Genomic DNA, 14,165 nt, shown 5'->3' on the forward strand with positions numbered 1-14,165 from the left:
ATTTGTGATCCTCCTGCCTCAGCCTCCAGAGTCTCTGAGATTACAGGCATGCACACCATGCCTAGCAAAAAATGATTGAATTCCATGCTGCCCAACTGCCCAAGGTCTCCCTGCACCCTAGTTGTGTTAGTCGCTCACTTTCTTCCCTGACGAGGAGGGACCCAACTGAGGATGGTTTAACAGTATTCACTTGGTGGCACCTTCCTATCCCCTCCCACCCGTCGGTTTTGTTCCTCTTGCAAACTTTAGGCCAGGAAATGACCACTCTTGCCAGGGTGTTGCTCCAAAGAGTGCAGAGTCACATAAGGCCCCATGACAGCCCAGCCCACGCACGTGACCCCAGGATCTTGAGACCCTCCCCCTCCTCCTCCCGATAGAACTCGCCACCAGTTGCTCCCGCGGGCGCCCCAGCCAAAGCTCCCAGGCCCGGGAGGCAGCCGCGCGGAGGGCTGGGGACGACGCCTGCGCAGAACGGACGCGGGGCGGCAGTCGTCTCTAGTGCCACGGACCAGGCCACCCGCGAGATGGCGGAAGAGGTGAGGCTCGGGGGAGCGCCCCGCGTGCAGCAGCGGGCCCTTGTCCCCGCGGCGCCCCCAGGTCCCCGGCGGGCTGCGGAAGTCGCGGCGCGGCGCCGGGGCAAGCCCTGCTCCCTGGGGCTCGGCGCGGCGCCCGGGTCAGCGGTTCTCTCGGGTCTCGGGACAGGTGAGCACCCTGAAGAAGGCCACGGTCCGGATGCGGCAGCCCGGGCGGGTGCTGGAGATCGTGGGCGCGCTCCGCAGGGGCGGGGGCGAGCGACTGCAGGTACAGTGGAGCGGCCCGGCGGCGGGAGGGCTCCAGCCCCGCGGCGGGCGTCGCGCAGCGCCCCGAGGGCCTGAGGGCGGCAGGTAGGGTCGCCCGCGGGGGCGGGGGGGGGCTGCTGTCCCGAAACAGGGATTACAAACGTCTCAAGGTGTTCTTGCCCTTTCCTCGAAAACACCCTGCACCAGGACCTGGGCCTTTCCGGGCCACGCACTGCAAGCCCAGCGGGGTCCCCACTAGGTAAGGTGGAGACGCTTTAGGAAGGAACCCGTGCACTGGGAGGATGCCATCGAAAGTCAGCATGCACACGCAGCGCGCGCGCAAACACGGGCACACACACACACACACACACCCCTCCAGGAGACTGGGCTTTCCTTTAGGGTGTGAGGATGAGGATCACCTCTTCCCCTCCCTCTCTATCCCTCCCTAACTCTCCCAGGGTTTTGCCCCGAGGCTGGCCACTGGGCTGATTAGACTTCTAATGGTGGGAGTCCTGGGATTGACCCAGGGCCTTAAGCATTCTAAGCAAGTGCACTCTTACCCGGAGGCTGAGGCAGGGCCACAGTAGAAAGTGCCTATTTAGGCATCAGCACCTCTCTTTTGCCTCTTAGGTGATTTCTGATTTTGACATGACCTTGAGCAGGTTTTCATATAATGGAAAGCGATGCCCTTCTTCTTACAGTAAGTCATATTCTAGCTTGCTTGGTTGGGCTTGATAAGATGACAGCTTCTAAGGAGCAAGTAAAAGGAGTTTCATGTTTTTCCAGATATTCTGGATAACAGCAAGATCATCAGTGAGGAGTGTCGGAAAGAGGTGGGTGCTCAGAAATGGATATCATGTGTACTTCAGTGCCTCCTGATTAGAATTAGAATCCAGCGTAGAGATCTTAGGAATGAATTCTTTTAAAAATTTTTATGCTCATGTGGATCTTGTCTTAATACACGAGGACAGCTTTTCCCTATTGGCTGAAACATAGGATGATGGATGGTTGGAATATAGACATTATGCTATTATAAGATACTTGAATGTTATATTGTTTAACCCTCCTGCACTTTTATAGGTTGCTGAGTTCTTTTGGGTGAATTACTTTTATCATTTAGTTCCACTTCATTATTCACTAAATTGCATTCTAACTGGGTCTCTTGGTGTCTCATCATTCATCAATTCTTCCAATATTCCTTTTCTTTTTTCTTTTTTTTTCCCCTTTTTCTTCCAGTGCTGGGGATCAAACCGAAGCTCTCATGCATGCCTTTCCAGTACTTGGAGATGATTACTTCTTATTAAGATGGGCAGTGATTTATAGATAGCGCTTTTATTTTTATTTTATTTTTTACTTTTTATTTTGCAGTACTGGTGGTACTCTATCACTGAACTACATCCCCAGTTCCCCAATCTTTTTTTTTTTTTTTTTTGAGATGATCTAAATCACACACACAAAAAAACTCCACACATATATATGATCTTTTGAGTCCTAATATACTTTTAGAAAAATGTTCTTGCTGGGCACAGTGGCATATGCCTGTGATCCCAGTGGCTTGGGAGGATGAAGTAAGAGGATTATAGGTTCAAAGCCAGCCTCAGCAACTTGGCAAGGCCCTGAGCAATTTAGTGAGACCCTGTCTCAAAATAAAATATAAAAAAGGGCTGGGGATGTGGCTCAATGGTTAAATGCTCCTGGGTTCAATCCCTGGTACCAAAGAAAGAAAGAAAAAGAAAAAGAAAATGTTTTTGTATTCCAAAAAATACACACTGAGAACTTCTTTCTCATTTTAAAAATTTTTGGTGGGAGTCCTGGGATTGACTCAGGGCCTTAGGCATTCTAAGCAAGTGCACTATTGCTGAGTCACCCCCAGTAGCCTTGTCTCAAAATAAAAAATAAAAGGGATGAAGATGGGGACGTAGCTCAGTGGTAGAGCACCCCTAGGTTCCATCCTCAGTACAAGGGGGGGGGGGGAGAATCCAGAACTATTTAAATGAAATGAAAAGTGTTTTTTCATATAGTTCCTTAAACCACCTTGCCTAGCACCTGAGAAAGCATACCACATTTCTAGAAACTGAGAATTACCCTGATGACTTAGCCAATTGATAACATCAGCCAAAAAAAAAAAAAAAAAAAAAAAAAACAAGTTCCAATGCACTTTTTTTTTTTTTTTTTTTTTTTTGGTACTGGAGATTGAACTCAGGGGCACTTGGCCACTGAGCCACATCCCCAGCCTTATTTTGTATTTTATTTAGAGACAGGATCTCACTGAGTTTCTTAGCGTCTCACTGTTGCTGAAGCTGGCTTTGAACTCAATGATCCTCCTGCCTCAGCCTCCAGAGCTCTGGGATTATAAGCATGTGCCAGCATGCCCAGCTTCGATACCTTTCTTATAGGAAAGTGAAACTCCTTATATTGCCGCCTCTTAGATCTCATTCTCAGGGCGAGTGCAAGAGGAGCTCTGCAAGTCTAGTCTCACCCTGGACATTATCAAGGAGGTAGATGCAAGTGTTGTAAGAGAATAAAAGAGGAGAAACTTGAATCTTGTAACTGATGTGTCCCCACACAAAAACTAACACCCTTTACACAAGGATGCATCCCCTAAGCAGTTTTTCTCTCACACTAAGCTGTGGGACTTTGCTGGGGGAAAACTTGGTGTGTGCTAATAGCTTTCTTCTCATGTGGATGTCTCCAGCTCACTGCGCTATATCACCACTACTACCCAATTGAGATTGACCCACACCGATCCATCAAAGAGAAGTTGCCTCATATGGTAGAATGGTAAGTGGCGCTGTTGAGAGATGCTCCTGGGCCCCGAGGTGGGCTGGGCTGGGCTGCAAGTGTTCTTCCAGAGCTTTGATGAATTGATGGCTCCTTCACCTTACTGAGGTTTTAGCTGTAATGCCATTAGCTCAGCTAGTAGAACAAACTGTCCATATACCCCAGGACTACCGGTGTCTGCTAGAGTGGAGGCCCTCAAAGACTCCTTGGAATAAGTTAGAAATCCCTTGGTTTGGTGGCCTGTTGGAGAAATGTCCCTATCTTGGTCTGTTTTGTGCTGCTGTAACAGAACACCACAGACTAGGCAACTTAAGATGAACAGAAACATATCGGCTCACTGTTCTGGAGGCCGGGAAGTCTAAGGTCAAGGTGCCAGTGTCTGCTGAGGGCTTTCCTGCTGCATCATCCCAGGGAGAAAGCGCAAAAAGAGGGCAAGAGAGACAGAGATCAAGAGGGGGCTGGACTTGTTCCTGTATGAGGAACCCACTCCCTTAATAATGGCATTAATCCGTTCATGAGGCCGGAGCCTCCCAGCATCTCTGCCTTGGGGATCGTTTTCAAAAAATTAACTTTGGGGGGCACATTCAAGCCACAGCAACCCTGCCATGGAACCGTGCATCCTGGGCAGCATCTCCAGAGAGGAGGGTCACAGAGGACAGGGTCTGGAAAGGCTTCCGCTTTCACAGCTAACAGGCCCCCCACACCCCCTGCAGCTCTGCCTCCCTTATGCTGCCTTCCTGCCCTCTTCCTTTTAAGGATGGCCACCATCCTTCAGGAAATGACTCTGTGGAAAAGGGTGAGGCCTTCGGCGTTAGAGGGGACTTGGTTCTGTGAAGGGAAAGGGCCCTTGACGTCCTTGGGTGACTTGGAATTTCGTGGGGTGTCTGCTCTTAGGTGGACCAAAGCGCACAACCTCCTGTGTCAGCAGAGGATTCAGAAGCGTCAGATAGCGCAGGTGGTCGGGGAGTCCACCGCGATGCTCAGGTGAGCTTCTTGCCCTGGAAACGCTTCACCAGACTCTTCAGAACCGCTTTGCATTCTCGGGGCATGCCTCACATGTGCGAGACCCTGGGTTCCAGCTCCAGAACTCAAAAACAAAACAAAACAGTAAACTCAGTCTGAAGCTGTTTTGCTTATGCAAAGGAGGCTGGGGAGGAGTGGAGCAGAGTTAGTAGCTGGGAGTCAAGGAGACGACTCCTGGCCATGGAGCCATCTCCAGTGGAGGCAGTGCAAAATGCCAGCGCTCCATCTCCTAGAGTCCAGCTCTTTTTTTTTTCTGTTTTTTGATGGTAAAGATTTCTGGAGTCCCCCTGGGTGACTGCTGTTCTTTACCCAGACATGAGAGTTGCTAAACCAGGACCTTTATCATCACTATCCTTCACCAAGCAGCTGTCTCTGCTGGAACTTTCTTTCCTGGAGCAGGGATGGGAGCCCCCCCGAGACAGAAGCAGACATCAGTACCTGCCCTCAAAGGTTGGCAGTCCTTACTGGGGAGAGAGGCTAGCTCCTGAAACAGCAGGAGAGTAGAGATGTGTGCAGACCAGAAAAGAATGAGATGAATGTGGAGGGGCCCCAGGGAAGGTGTCCCAGGAAGCCGCCCAGTGCATGATCAGTAGCAAAATAATATTGGCCTCTGTTGTTGTTTCAACAGTCCCTCTCCCAGGTAAATGTCCAAGAGCAGTGAGTGAACACCACAGGACATGCACAGGCTTATTCATTATACTGAAATCTGATGACATCTCAGTTGTCTATCAACAGGAAGCTGAATAAACAAATTGAAGCACAATTATATGATATAATAATATTTTCAGCACAGCAGTGACAGGAACAAACTACTCACCATAGGCAAATCACCCAGTGACTAGGGAGGCTGAGACAGGAGAATCACAAGCTTGAAACCCATCTCAGCAACTTGGTGAGGCCCTAAGCAAGTCAGCAAGACCCCTGTGTTAAATTCACAGTACCTAAAAGTAGACAGACAAACAGAAAATGGATAAACCATACAGTCAGTATGTTAAACAAAATAAGCCAGAGCAAAAGAGTATATTCTGTATGAATCTTGAATCTTCCCCACCCTTTTTTTTTTTTTTTTTTTTTGGTACTGTGGATTGAACTCAGGGGTGCTTTATCACTGAGCTACACTGAGCTCGTTTTATTTTCTATTTTGAGACAGGGTCTTACTAAGTTGCTTGGAGCCTTGCTAAATTGGTGAGGCTGGCCTTGAATTTATGATCCTCCTGCCTCAGCCTCTGGAGTTGCTGGGATTATAGGCGTGCTTATGTGTACCTGGCTGAATCCCTTTATATGAAGTTCAAGGACGGGCAACGTTAGTCAGTGGTGATATGAAGTCAGATGCAGGGGGAGGGTAGTATTAACTGAGAGGGCCCTTGAGGGAACCTTGATCTGATTAGAGTTTCCTGGACGTATACATCTGTGAAAATTCATTCAGCAAGTACATAATCACTTTCTGTATACATTGTGCACCTCAATTTAAAATGTTTTTAAAATAATGAAAATTATTTAAAAAAAAAATACCTAGCCCAAGTAGAAGACAAAGAATAGTAGCAAAGGCAACTCCATTTCAGAATTCTTTCTTCTCTTTACAGGGAGGGGTATAAGACATTCTTCAACACACTCTATCGTAACAACATTCCGCTGTTCATCTTTTCTGCGGGCATTGGCGATATCCTGGAAGAAATTATCCGACAGATGAAAGTGTTCCACCCCAACATCCACATTGTGTCTAACTACATGGATTTTAATGAAGATGTGAGCCATATCCCATCTGGGCAGGGAAAAGCAGAGGGGTGGGGACCATCAACCTGGCTGCTTTACCCTATATTTTAACCCCCATCTGGGGAGGCAGGAAAGGGAGACAGCTGGCTTCTTTGCCCTCAGGTGGTTATTTCTTTCTTTTTTTTTGGTACTGGGGATTGAACCCAGAGGTGCTTTACCACTGAGCTACATCCCCAGCTCTTTTTACTTTGAGACAGGGTCTTGCTAAGTTGCTTAGGGCCTCACTAAGTTGCTGAGGCTGCTCTCAAACTTGCAATCCTCCTACCTCAGCCTCCCAAGTTACTGGGATTCCAGGCGTGCATCCCCATTCCTGGTTTATCAGTTACTTTCAAAGGACCCTCTCTAGTGTTTGGCCAATAGTTAGCTCTCTGCCATGGGACCTAGTGTGTGATTCAGCTTGGTCCTATGTCACTGTCATCAATCCTGTGCTATTCTAAGTACTGGCTTGGACTTTGATATTTTTTTTTCTGAGGTTGTAGGTGGCCTGCTCCCACTCACCTGTTTTCTGATTTCTTCCCCATAAAAACAGTGACTGAAGCCAGGCACAGTGGTGCACTAATCCAAGCTACTTGGGAGGTTGAGGCAAGAGGATTAAAAGTCCAAAGCCAACCAAGGCAATTTAGGAAACCCTGTCTCAAAAAAAAAAAAAATAGTAAAAAGGTCAGGGATGTAGCTCAGTGGTGGAGTTGCCTTACATGTACAAGGTTTCGAGTTTACTCCCCAGTACTACCAAAAGAAAGCAAAAATCAGTAGCTAGAATTTTTATCACCTTGACCTGTGGTTAGGACATGGCCTGCAGCTGAGCGGTACCCACTCATGTCCTGAATGGCATTTTCCTTTTATTTTTTTCCCTCTTGCTCTGTTGGGGACGGGTCCCAGGCCTGGCCTTGCACATACTAGGCAAGTACACTACCACTGAGTCAGATCTACATTCCCATGAATAGCATTTATATTGCAGCTTCTTTTTTTTTTTTTTTTTTTTTTTAGTTGTAACTGGATAAAATATCTTTTATTGTATTTATTTTTTTATTTTTATGTGGTACTGAGGATTGAACCCAGGGCCTCGCACGTGCTAGATGAGCGATCTACCGCTGAGACACAATCCCAGCCCCTATATTGCAGCTTCTATCAAAAGAGATAATCAACAATATTTGATAGCCCCTCTAGTTTGTTTCTTTATTTATTTATAAATTTATTTTTAGGGGCTGGGAATGTGGCTCAAGCAGTGGTGTGCTCGCCTGGCATGCGTGTGGCCCGGGTTCGATCCTCAGCACCACGTACAAAGATGTGTCCGCTGAAAGCTAAAAAATAAATATTAAAATTCTCAAAAAAAAAGTGTCTTGGTTCACAAAGATACAGAAAAGTAATTTATTTTAAAAAATAAATAAATAAAAAATAAATTTATTTTTAGTTGTAAATGGACAACACCTTTATTATTTATTTATTTATTTTTATGTGGTGCTGAGGATTGAACCCAGTGCCTCACATGTGCTAGGTAAACATTCTACCACTGAGCCACAACCCCAGCCCTATTTTTTTACAATATTAATTTTTTTTAGTTTTATTTTTTCCACATTTTTAATTTTTTTTAATAATTTTTATTTTATTTATTTTATTTTTATGTGGTCCTGAGGATTGAACCCAGAGCCTCGCACATGCTAGGCAAGTGTGGAGCCACAACCCCAGTTCTACATTTTTTAAATTGGTACATTATAGCTGCCTATGCTAGTTTAAATCAGCAGTCACAAATTTTTCCTATAAAGGCAAGGTAGTAAGTATCTTAGGCTTTTGGAGCACCATGGTCTCCATTTTAACTACTCTCAACTTTTGCAATTTCGGCAGAAAATGCAGCCATTGTTAGTAAGTGAACAAATGAGTATGGCTGTGTTCCAGTAAAATTTTATTTATGAAAAACAAGCCATGCTAGGCACGATGGCTCATGCCTATAATCCCAGAGACTCAGGAGGCTGAGGCAGGAGGATTGTAAGTTTGAGGACAACTTGACTCAAAATAAAAAATAAAAAGGTGCTAAGAATGTAGTGAGAGTCGAGTACCCCAGGTTTGATCCCCAGTATAATAAAAACAACAACAATAACAACAAAAGACCAAATCTGGGACATGGGCCCTAATTTACCCACCACCAGTCTAGGGTACAGTAAAAAGTTTGGGCATTATGTATTACTTGCAGGATTTCCTTTCCTCTGTGACAGAATGGAAAGTTGGCACTCCATGGGTCCTTGCTACGTGTCTCTTGGTTTTTTAGGGTTTTCTACAGGGATTCAAGGGCCAGCTCATACACACCTACAATAAGAACAGTTCCGCGTGTCAGAACTCCAGTTACTTCCAGCAGCTTCAGGGCAAAACCAACATCCTTCTGCTTGGAGACTCCATGGGGGACCTCACTATGGCCGATGGGGTTCCTGGAGTAGAGAACATTCTCAAGATTGGCTTCCTAAACGATAAGGTAGGTAGGGGCCAAGGCCACCTGTCTACATCGCTTTCTCCTTGAATTTCTACTAAAAAAATGCTTTGGAACACCTTCTACGTGCCAGACACTGTGGAAAGTTTAGGGGTGCCGAGGTAAGACTCAAGCCATATTCCCTTAGAACACGTAGTCTCATAGGAAATGAAGAAGATCCCCAGTAATCACAAATGCACACGTGGCCTGACGCAGGAGTTGAGAGAGAACATCGAACTGGCCTGTGTGACTGTGTGTGTCAGGCACTGTTCTAAGCATGTCACAAACGTTACCCATTTAGTCCTTCCAGCAGCCCTCTGAGGTAGTGACTCTCGGGTTTTACAGATAAGGAAAGCAAGTCAAGGAGTTTATGGTGAACTTGCCCAAGTTAAAGTAGTTTAGGAGAGGGTGGGGCTGATTACCAGTCCTCCTAAATCAGACCTAATGGGCATGATTGAGATGCCGGACTTTGGTATTCTGACCATGAGTTTATAATTAAGAAAAAACAGTAAAAACAGACGCTGTCAGGGAGGAGCACAGCATGGTGCAAAGGTACCAGAGTGCTGTACCTCCCCAGCAGATGCTGGAGCCCACAGACATTAGAGCCAACGAAAACTCCTAACACATGCCTGGAATCCCATTGCTGGAGGGCTAAAGCAGGAGGAGCACAAGTTCAAAGCCAGCCTCAGCGATTTAGTAAGGCCCTAAGCAATTTTGCGAGACCCTGTCTACATTAAAAAAATATTGGGCTGGGGCTGGGGCTCAGTGGTAGAGCACTTGCCTAGCACGTGGGAGACACTGGGTTGGGTCCTCAGCACCACATAAAAATAAAACAAATGTATTGTGTACATCTACAAGTAAAAACAATTAATTAAAAAAATATAAAGGGCTGGAGATGTGGCTCAGTGGTTAAGTACCTTGGGGTTCAATCCCTGGTACCAAAAAAAAAAAAAAACCCAAAAAACAACTTAGCCCAGATTGATTAGAGGTAACATCTGGGCTTTTGATTTTCACCCTTGATATTGGCCTTTTGACTCTGGTTGAGGGTTAATTAAGGCAGCCTTTCTGTCTTCAAAGGACAAACCCTTAACCTTGAACTCCTCAGACTTTGGAAAGGGGGCTGGGCGCTGTGCTTGTGTGGCCTCCTCCCTGGCCCCCCACTCTGGAGTAAGAGGCCTAGACAAGGCGTCTTGGGGACTCTCTGTCTGCTTCCCTGTGTAGGTGGAGGAGCAGCGGCAGCGCTACCTGGAGTCCTATGACGTCGTGCTGGAGAAGGACGAGACCCTGGATGTGGTGAACGGGCTGCTGCAGCACATCCTGTCCCAGGGGGACCTCATGGAGATGCAAGACTCCTGAGGGCACAGGGTCAGTCCAGGCCTTGCCAATCACAACAAGGAGGGGACCTCTCCTCAGAAGGCCTCTCTGCTGTGAGCACAGAGAAAAGTCCTGGGCAGCCAAGAGCCCCTGGACACATCCTTGCCTACCTCCTCTTTCCCCCAGTGCCTTCACTTGCCTCTTCAACAGAGGCTTGCAGGGGGCCCTGTTGGGTAGGAGGGCAGCAATCAGGGTTCCCAATGAACCAGGGCCACAGCATGTGAACATTCTATGGATCATCTAGTCCAAGGATTTTTTTAAAAACTTGTTTTTGTCAAGGTGGTATGTACCTGCAATCCCAGAGGCTCAGGGAGGCCGAGACAGGAGGATCACAAGTTTGAGGCCAGCCTAAGCAATTTAGTGAGGCTCTATGTAACTTAGTTAGACCCTGTCTCAAAATAAAAAATAAAAAGGACAGGGGATGTGGCTCAATGATTATGGACCTTGGGTTCAATCCTCGGTACCAAAAAAAAAAAAAAAATTTTTTTTTTGAACAGGAGAAGCTGTACTTTACACAAATATAAGGTATGAAACAAATGAAAATTAAAATAAGAAAGAGCTGCTCTGATTCAGAGGGTGTGGGTAGGCGGCAGAGCCTGAACCTGTTGGCCCTGGGGGCATAGGGAGCTCTGAGGGGAGCTCTGAGGAGGCATGGGGGCTCCGTGGAACAGTTGGAGGTCGCCGTGAATTAGCCCAGGAGCCCCTCTGAACCCAGTCTAAATATGCCTGTGCTGACAGGGTGAGCGCTGACTTGGAATGGGCTGGCCTAACTCTGGGGCAGCCATCAAATCTGAAATTCAGTTGGGATCAGTTGGGTTGAGGTGGCCGTCTAAGAGCCCTCTCTTTAGGGATCCCCAAGGGGACCCATTTGGGTGTAGACTTTCCCTGGTGCCCTTGGCTCCTTCCCCCTTCTTTTCATCCCAGGGCCACCAAACAGATGATCTGCAAGGGCTTCAGGCCAGGGCCCCCGAGGACAAGGCAGAGTGAAAGAGAAGCATCTTGCATTATGGCTGTTCTCAGTTTCTTCCCCTCTTCCCCCTGTTGACTTGGATGGTCAAGAGCCAGCTGAGTTCTCTCTGGGCCCCTTCCAAAGAGTCAGTTCATGTGGCGCTTCTTGGCCTGTCCTCCCTTGGAGAGAAGCACCGGCTGCTGGGTGGTGCACACCCATAACCCCAGCAGCAGGCAGGAGGGCGAATTCACCACCAGCCTCAGGGACTTAGCCAGACCCTATCTCAAAGTAAATATATAAAAGGGCCAGGGATGTGGCTTAAAGCTGGAGCACCCCAGAGCTGGGTCCCCAGTACTGAAGAAAACAGCCACTCGCAGTTCCTGCGAGGAGCCGGCTGTTGGACTTGTGTTTCTGGTAGACCTGAAGGTATGGGGGGGTGGGTACAAGAGCTGCTCAGTGTCTGCTGAGAGCCAGGTGCCATTCGGAGTGCACCGCCCCCACCGGACAAGCTGGAGGGAGGTGGTGTCCCTGCACCGGCCCCCTGCGCCGCCCAGCACCACCGGGAGGAAGCAGGACAAGGCCAGTTTGCAAATGAAGAGCCCAGAAAAGAAGCCAAGAAAGTCAAATACTCGGGGTCCTCTTACTCACGTCTGACGAAGTTTGCATCACCCCCGACTCCCATGGTGGATTGTCTGGTTGCATCCAACCCTTTTGAGGGTGACTTCGAAGCCCCTAAGGTGGGCGGCGCAGCCCCTCCATTCCTCAGCAGTTCTGTGCCCTTTGGAAGCTTCCGTATACAAGGGAGCATGGCAGGCCAGGTACCCCCAGGCTGTGGCACTGGGGGTGGAGGGGGTCCCCAGACACTTCCCGGACACCCCCCCTTTTCCTCCTAATCCTATGGGACCTGCTTTCAACATGCCCCCTCAGGGCCCTGGCTACCCACCCCCAGGCAAAATGAACTTTCCCAGTCAACCCTTCAGCCAGCCTCTGGGTCCAAACTTCAGCGCTCCAGGTGGGCAGATGATGCCAGGCCCTCTGGGGGGATTTGGCCCCATGATCTCACCCACCATGGGACAGCCTCCCAGAGGGGAGCTGGGCCCTCCTTCTCTCCCCCAGAGCTTTGCCCAGCCAGGTGTGCCTTTTGGCCCTTCTCCTCTACAGAGACCCAGTCAGGGGCTCCCCAGTCTGCCCCCCAACACAAGTCCCTTCCCTGGTCCAGACCCCGGCTTTCCTGGCCCTGGTGGTGAGGATGGGGAAGCCCTTGAATCCACCTGCTCCCACTGCTTTTCCCCAGGAGCCCCATTCTGGCTCGGCAGCTGCTGCTGTTAATGGGAATCAGCCCAGTTTCCCCCCCAAACAGCAGTGGGCGGGGTGGCAGCACTCCAGATGCCAACAGCCTAGCACCCCCTGGCAAGGCAGGTGGGAGTTCAGGGCCCCAGCCTCCCCCAGGCCTGCTGTACCCACGTGGTGCCTGTGGGAGCGAGGCGAATGACGGCCAGGATGCTGTGAGGCCTCCTGCCAGAAGTGGTTCCACCGGAGTGCACAGCATGACTGAGAGCCGGACCACTGGGGCCCCTGCTGTCTGGGCCTGTGATCTCTGCCTCAAGACCAAGGAGATCCAGTCTGTCTACATCCGCGCGGGCATGGGGCAGCTGGTGGCTGCTAATGATGGGTGACACTGGCGAGGTGGTCCCAGGGAAGTACACATGTCCCTTCCTGCTCCTCCAGGGTGATTGTCTGGCTCCTGGTCTTCGTTTCCACTGGTTCCCCATCCTCACAGAGCAGAAACATGATGGTTCCTGGGGGTAGAAGAGCCTGGGTTGCTCACTTTTCTGGAAACAACGCATCAAGATCTAAGAAGATCCAGGAAACCAAAGCCCTGCTGAGCAGAGCCAACTTTTTTTTTTTTTTTTTTTTTTTGGTGGCTATTAGGAGGCCTAGGGGGGTGACTGTAAGAGAAAAGGGGACAGAGGAAATTCAGGAAGGCAAGAGAGTCCTGTCTGCCTAGGATGGATGTCTAACACCTGTGCCTGACACCCCTGTCTCGCCCCACAGCTCTAGCCTTAGCTTTTGGAGTGAAATGTTGAAGGTTTCTGGCTTGAGAAGCCGGTCTCTTCCCACCCCTGCGACAGCCATGTCATGGGCTCTGGGAGACCTCTTTAGGGAATAAATGGGGATTCCTCCTTTTTTCTACCTTCCCCTTTGCCTCCCCCAGACCTGTCCAGCTCCTCCTCCCTCAGCACCAAATAGCTTAAAGAATGGAGTTCCCAGCTAGGGCAGTTTCTTGGTGATTTGGGGCTTTGTGACAGTAGGTAAGAGGTGCTGTCAGGACGTGTCTTCCTCATACCAAAGTCATTGGTCTCAGCTTCCCATGCTTTTCTCTTAATGACCATATTTTTGCAAAAAAAAAAAAAAAAAATAATATATATATATATATATATATATATATATATATATATATAGAGAGAGAGAGAGAGAGAGAGAGAGAGAGAGACACACACACATGTGGTCTGAGGGACCAGAATCTTTGAAGTCTGGGTTGTCCTGGAGGTCTGGACTCTGTTGGCACCCCTGGCCCCCTGTCTGTTGCACATTAAACCCAGTGCTGTTCTTCAGCTTTCGGCGCCCTCATACCCCTGCCTCCCTGGGTTGGTTGGAGGAAAGCTAGGAAAGGTACCTAGGCCTTATACCTCATTTCCTCCCTGACAGAAGGATCCAAGTGAGGTCATGTCATAGCCTTGTGGGTAGGAGGAGGAGTCAGTAGGATTCTCAATGCCATGGTACTAAAAGGAAGGAGAGCATGGAGATTTTTGCCTCTCTCATTCCTGGCTATTAGGTATCATCTTGGGCTGGTGATCTAGCAATCCTCATTATCTCAGCCAAAGTCCTGCACTGGGCTTGTTTTTGTTTTATTTTTAAAGCACTGCCTGCCAGCAATGAGCCTGGGGCCTGGTGAAGAGCCCCTCTCAACTGCTGTTTATTCCTTATAGCTCCTACGCGCATTTCTCAAAAGGGTGGGGAAGGCAGT

General features: G+C 48.7%; 1 protein-coding gene and 1 pseudogene across 3 annotated transcripts; both read left to right on the forward strand.

Moving 5' to 3' along the window:
* The first annotated feature begins 382 nt into the window (after window positions 1-382).
* On the forward strand, window positions 383-10,199 carry Nt5c3b (5'-nucleotidase, cytosolic IIIB). 3 transcript variants are annotated; one of them, XM_076870043.2, is made up of 9 exons: window positions 383-536; window positions 703-801; window positions 1,410-1,479; window positions 1,566-1,612; window positions 3,475-3,560; window positions 4,455-4,544; window positions 6,167-6,329; window positions 8,620-8,820; window positions 10,036-10,199. In XM_076870043.2, the coding sequence occupies exons 1-9, from the start codon at window positions 525-527 to the stop codon at window positions 10,168-10,170; spliced, it is 903 nt and encodes a 300-aa protein (XP_076726158.1). In that variant the 5' UTR covers window positions 383-524; the 3' UTR covers window positions 10,171-10,199. The 3 variants fall into 3 exon arrangements, with proteins under 3 accessions (XP_076726158.1, XP_076726159.1, XP_076726160.1); XM_076870044.1 differs by lacking the exons at window positions 383-536; window positions 703-801 and adding an exon at window positions 634-702; XM_076870045.1 differs by lacking the exons at window positions 383-536; window positions 703-801 and adding an exon at window positions 1,016-1,038.
* A 1,429-nt stretch (window positions 10,200-11,628) lies between these two features.
* Window positions 11,629-12,813, forward strand: LOC143409245 (pygopus homolog 2 pseudogene; annotated as a pseudogene).
* Window positions 12,814-14,165: the final 1,352 nt, after the last annotated feature.

This window comes from Callospermophilus lateralis, chromosome 11 (assembly GCF_048772815.1).
Source record: "Callospermophilus lateralis isolate mCalLat2 chromosome 11, mCalLat2.hap1, whole genome shotgun sequence".
NCBI classification, from domain to species: domain Eukaryota; kingdom Metazoa; phylum Chordata; class Mammalia; order Rodentia; family Sciuridae; genus Callospermophilus; species Callospermophilus lateralis.

Excerpts from the sequence above, each read along its gene's own strand:
- Nt5c3b (XM_076870043.2), top strand. Across the intron at positions 802-1,409 it reads GCGGGGGCGAGCGACTGCAG|GTGATTTCTGATTTTGACAT; the intron begins GTACAGTGGAGC and ends TTTGCCTCTTAG. Across the intron at positions 1,613-3,474 it reads GTGAGGAGTGTCGGAAAGAG|CTCACTGCGCTATATCACCA; the intron begins GTGGGTGCTCAG and ends GGATGTCTCCAG.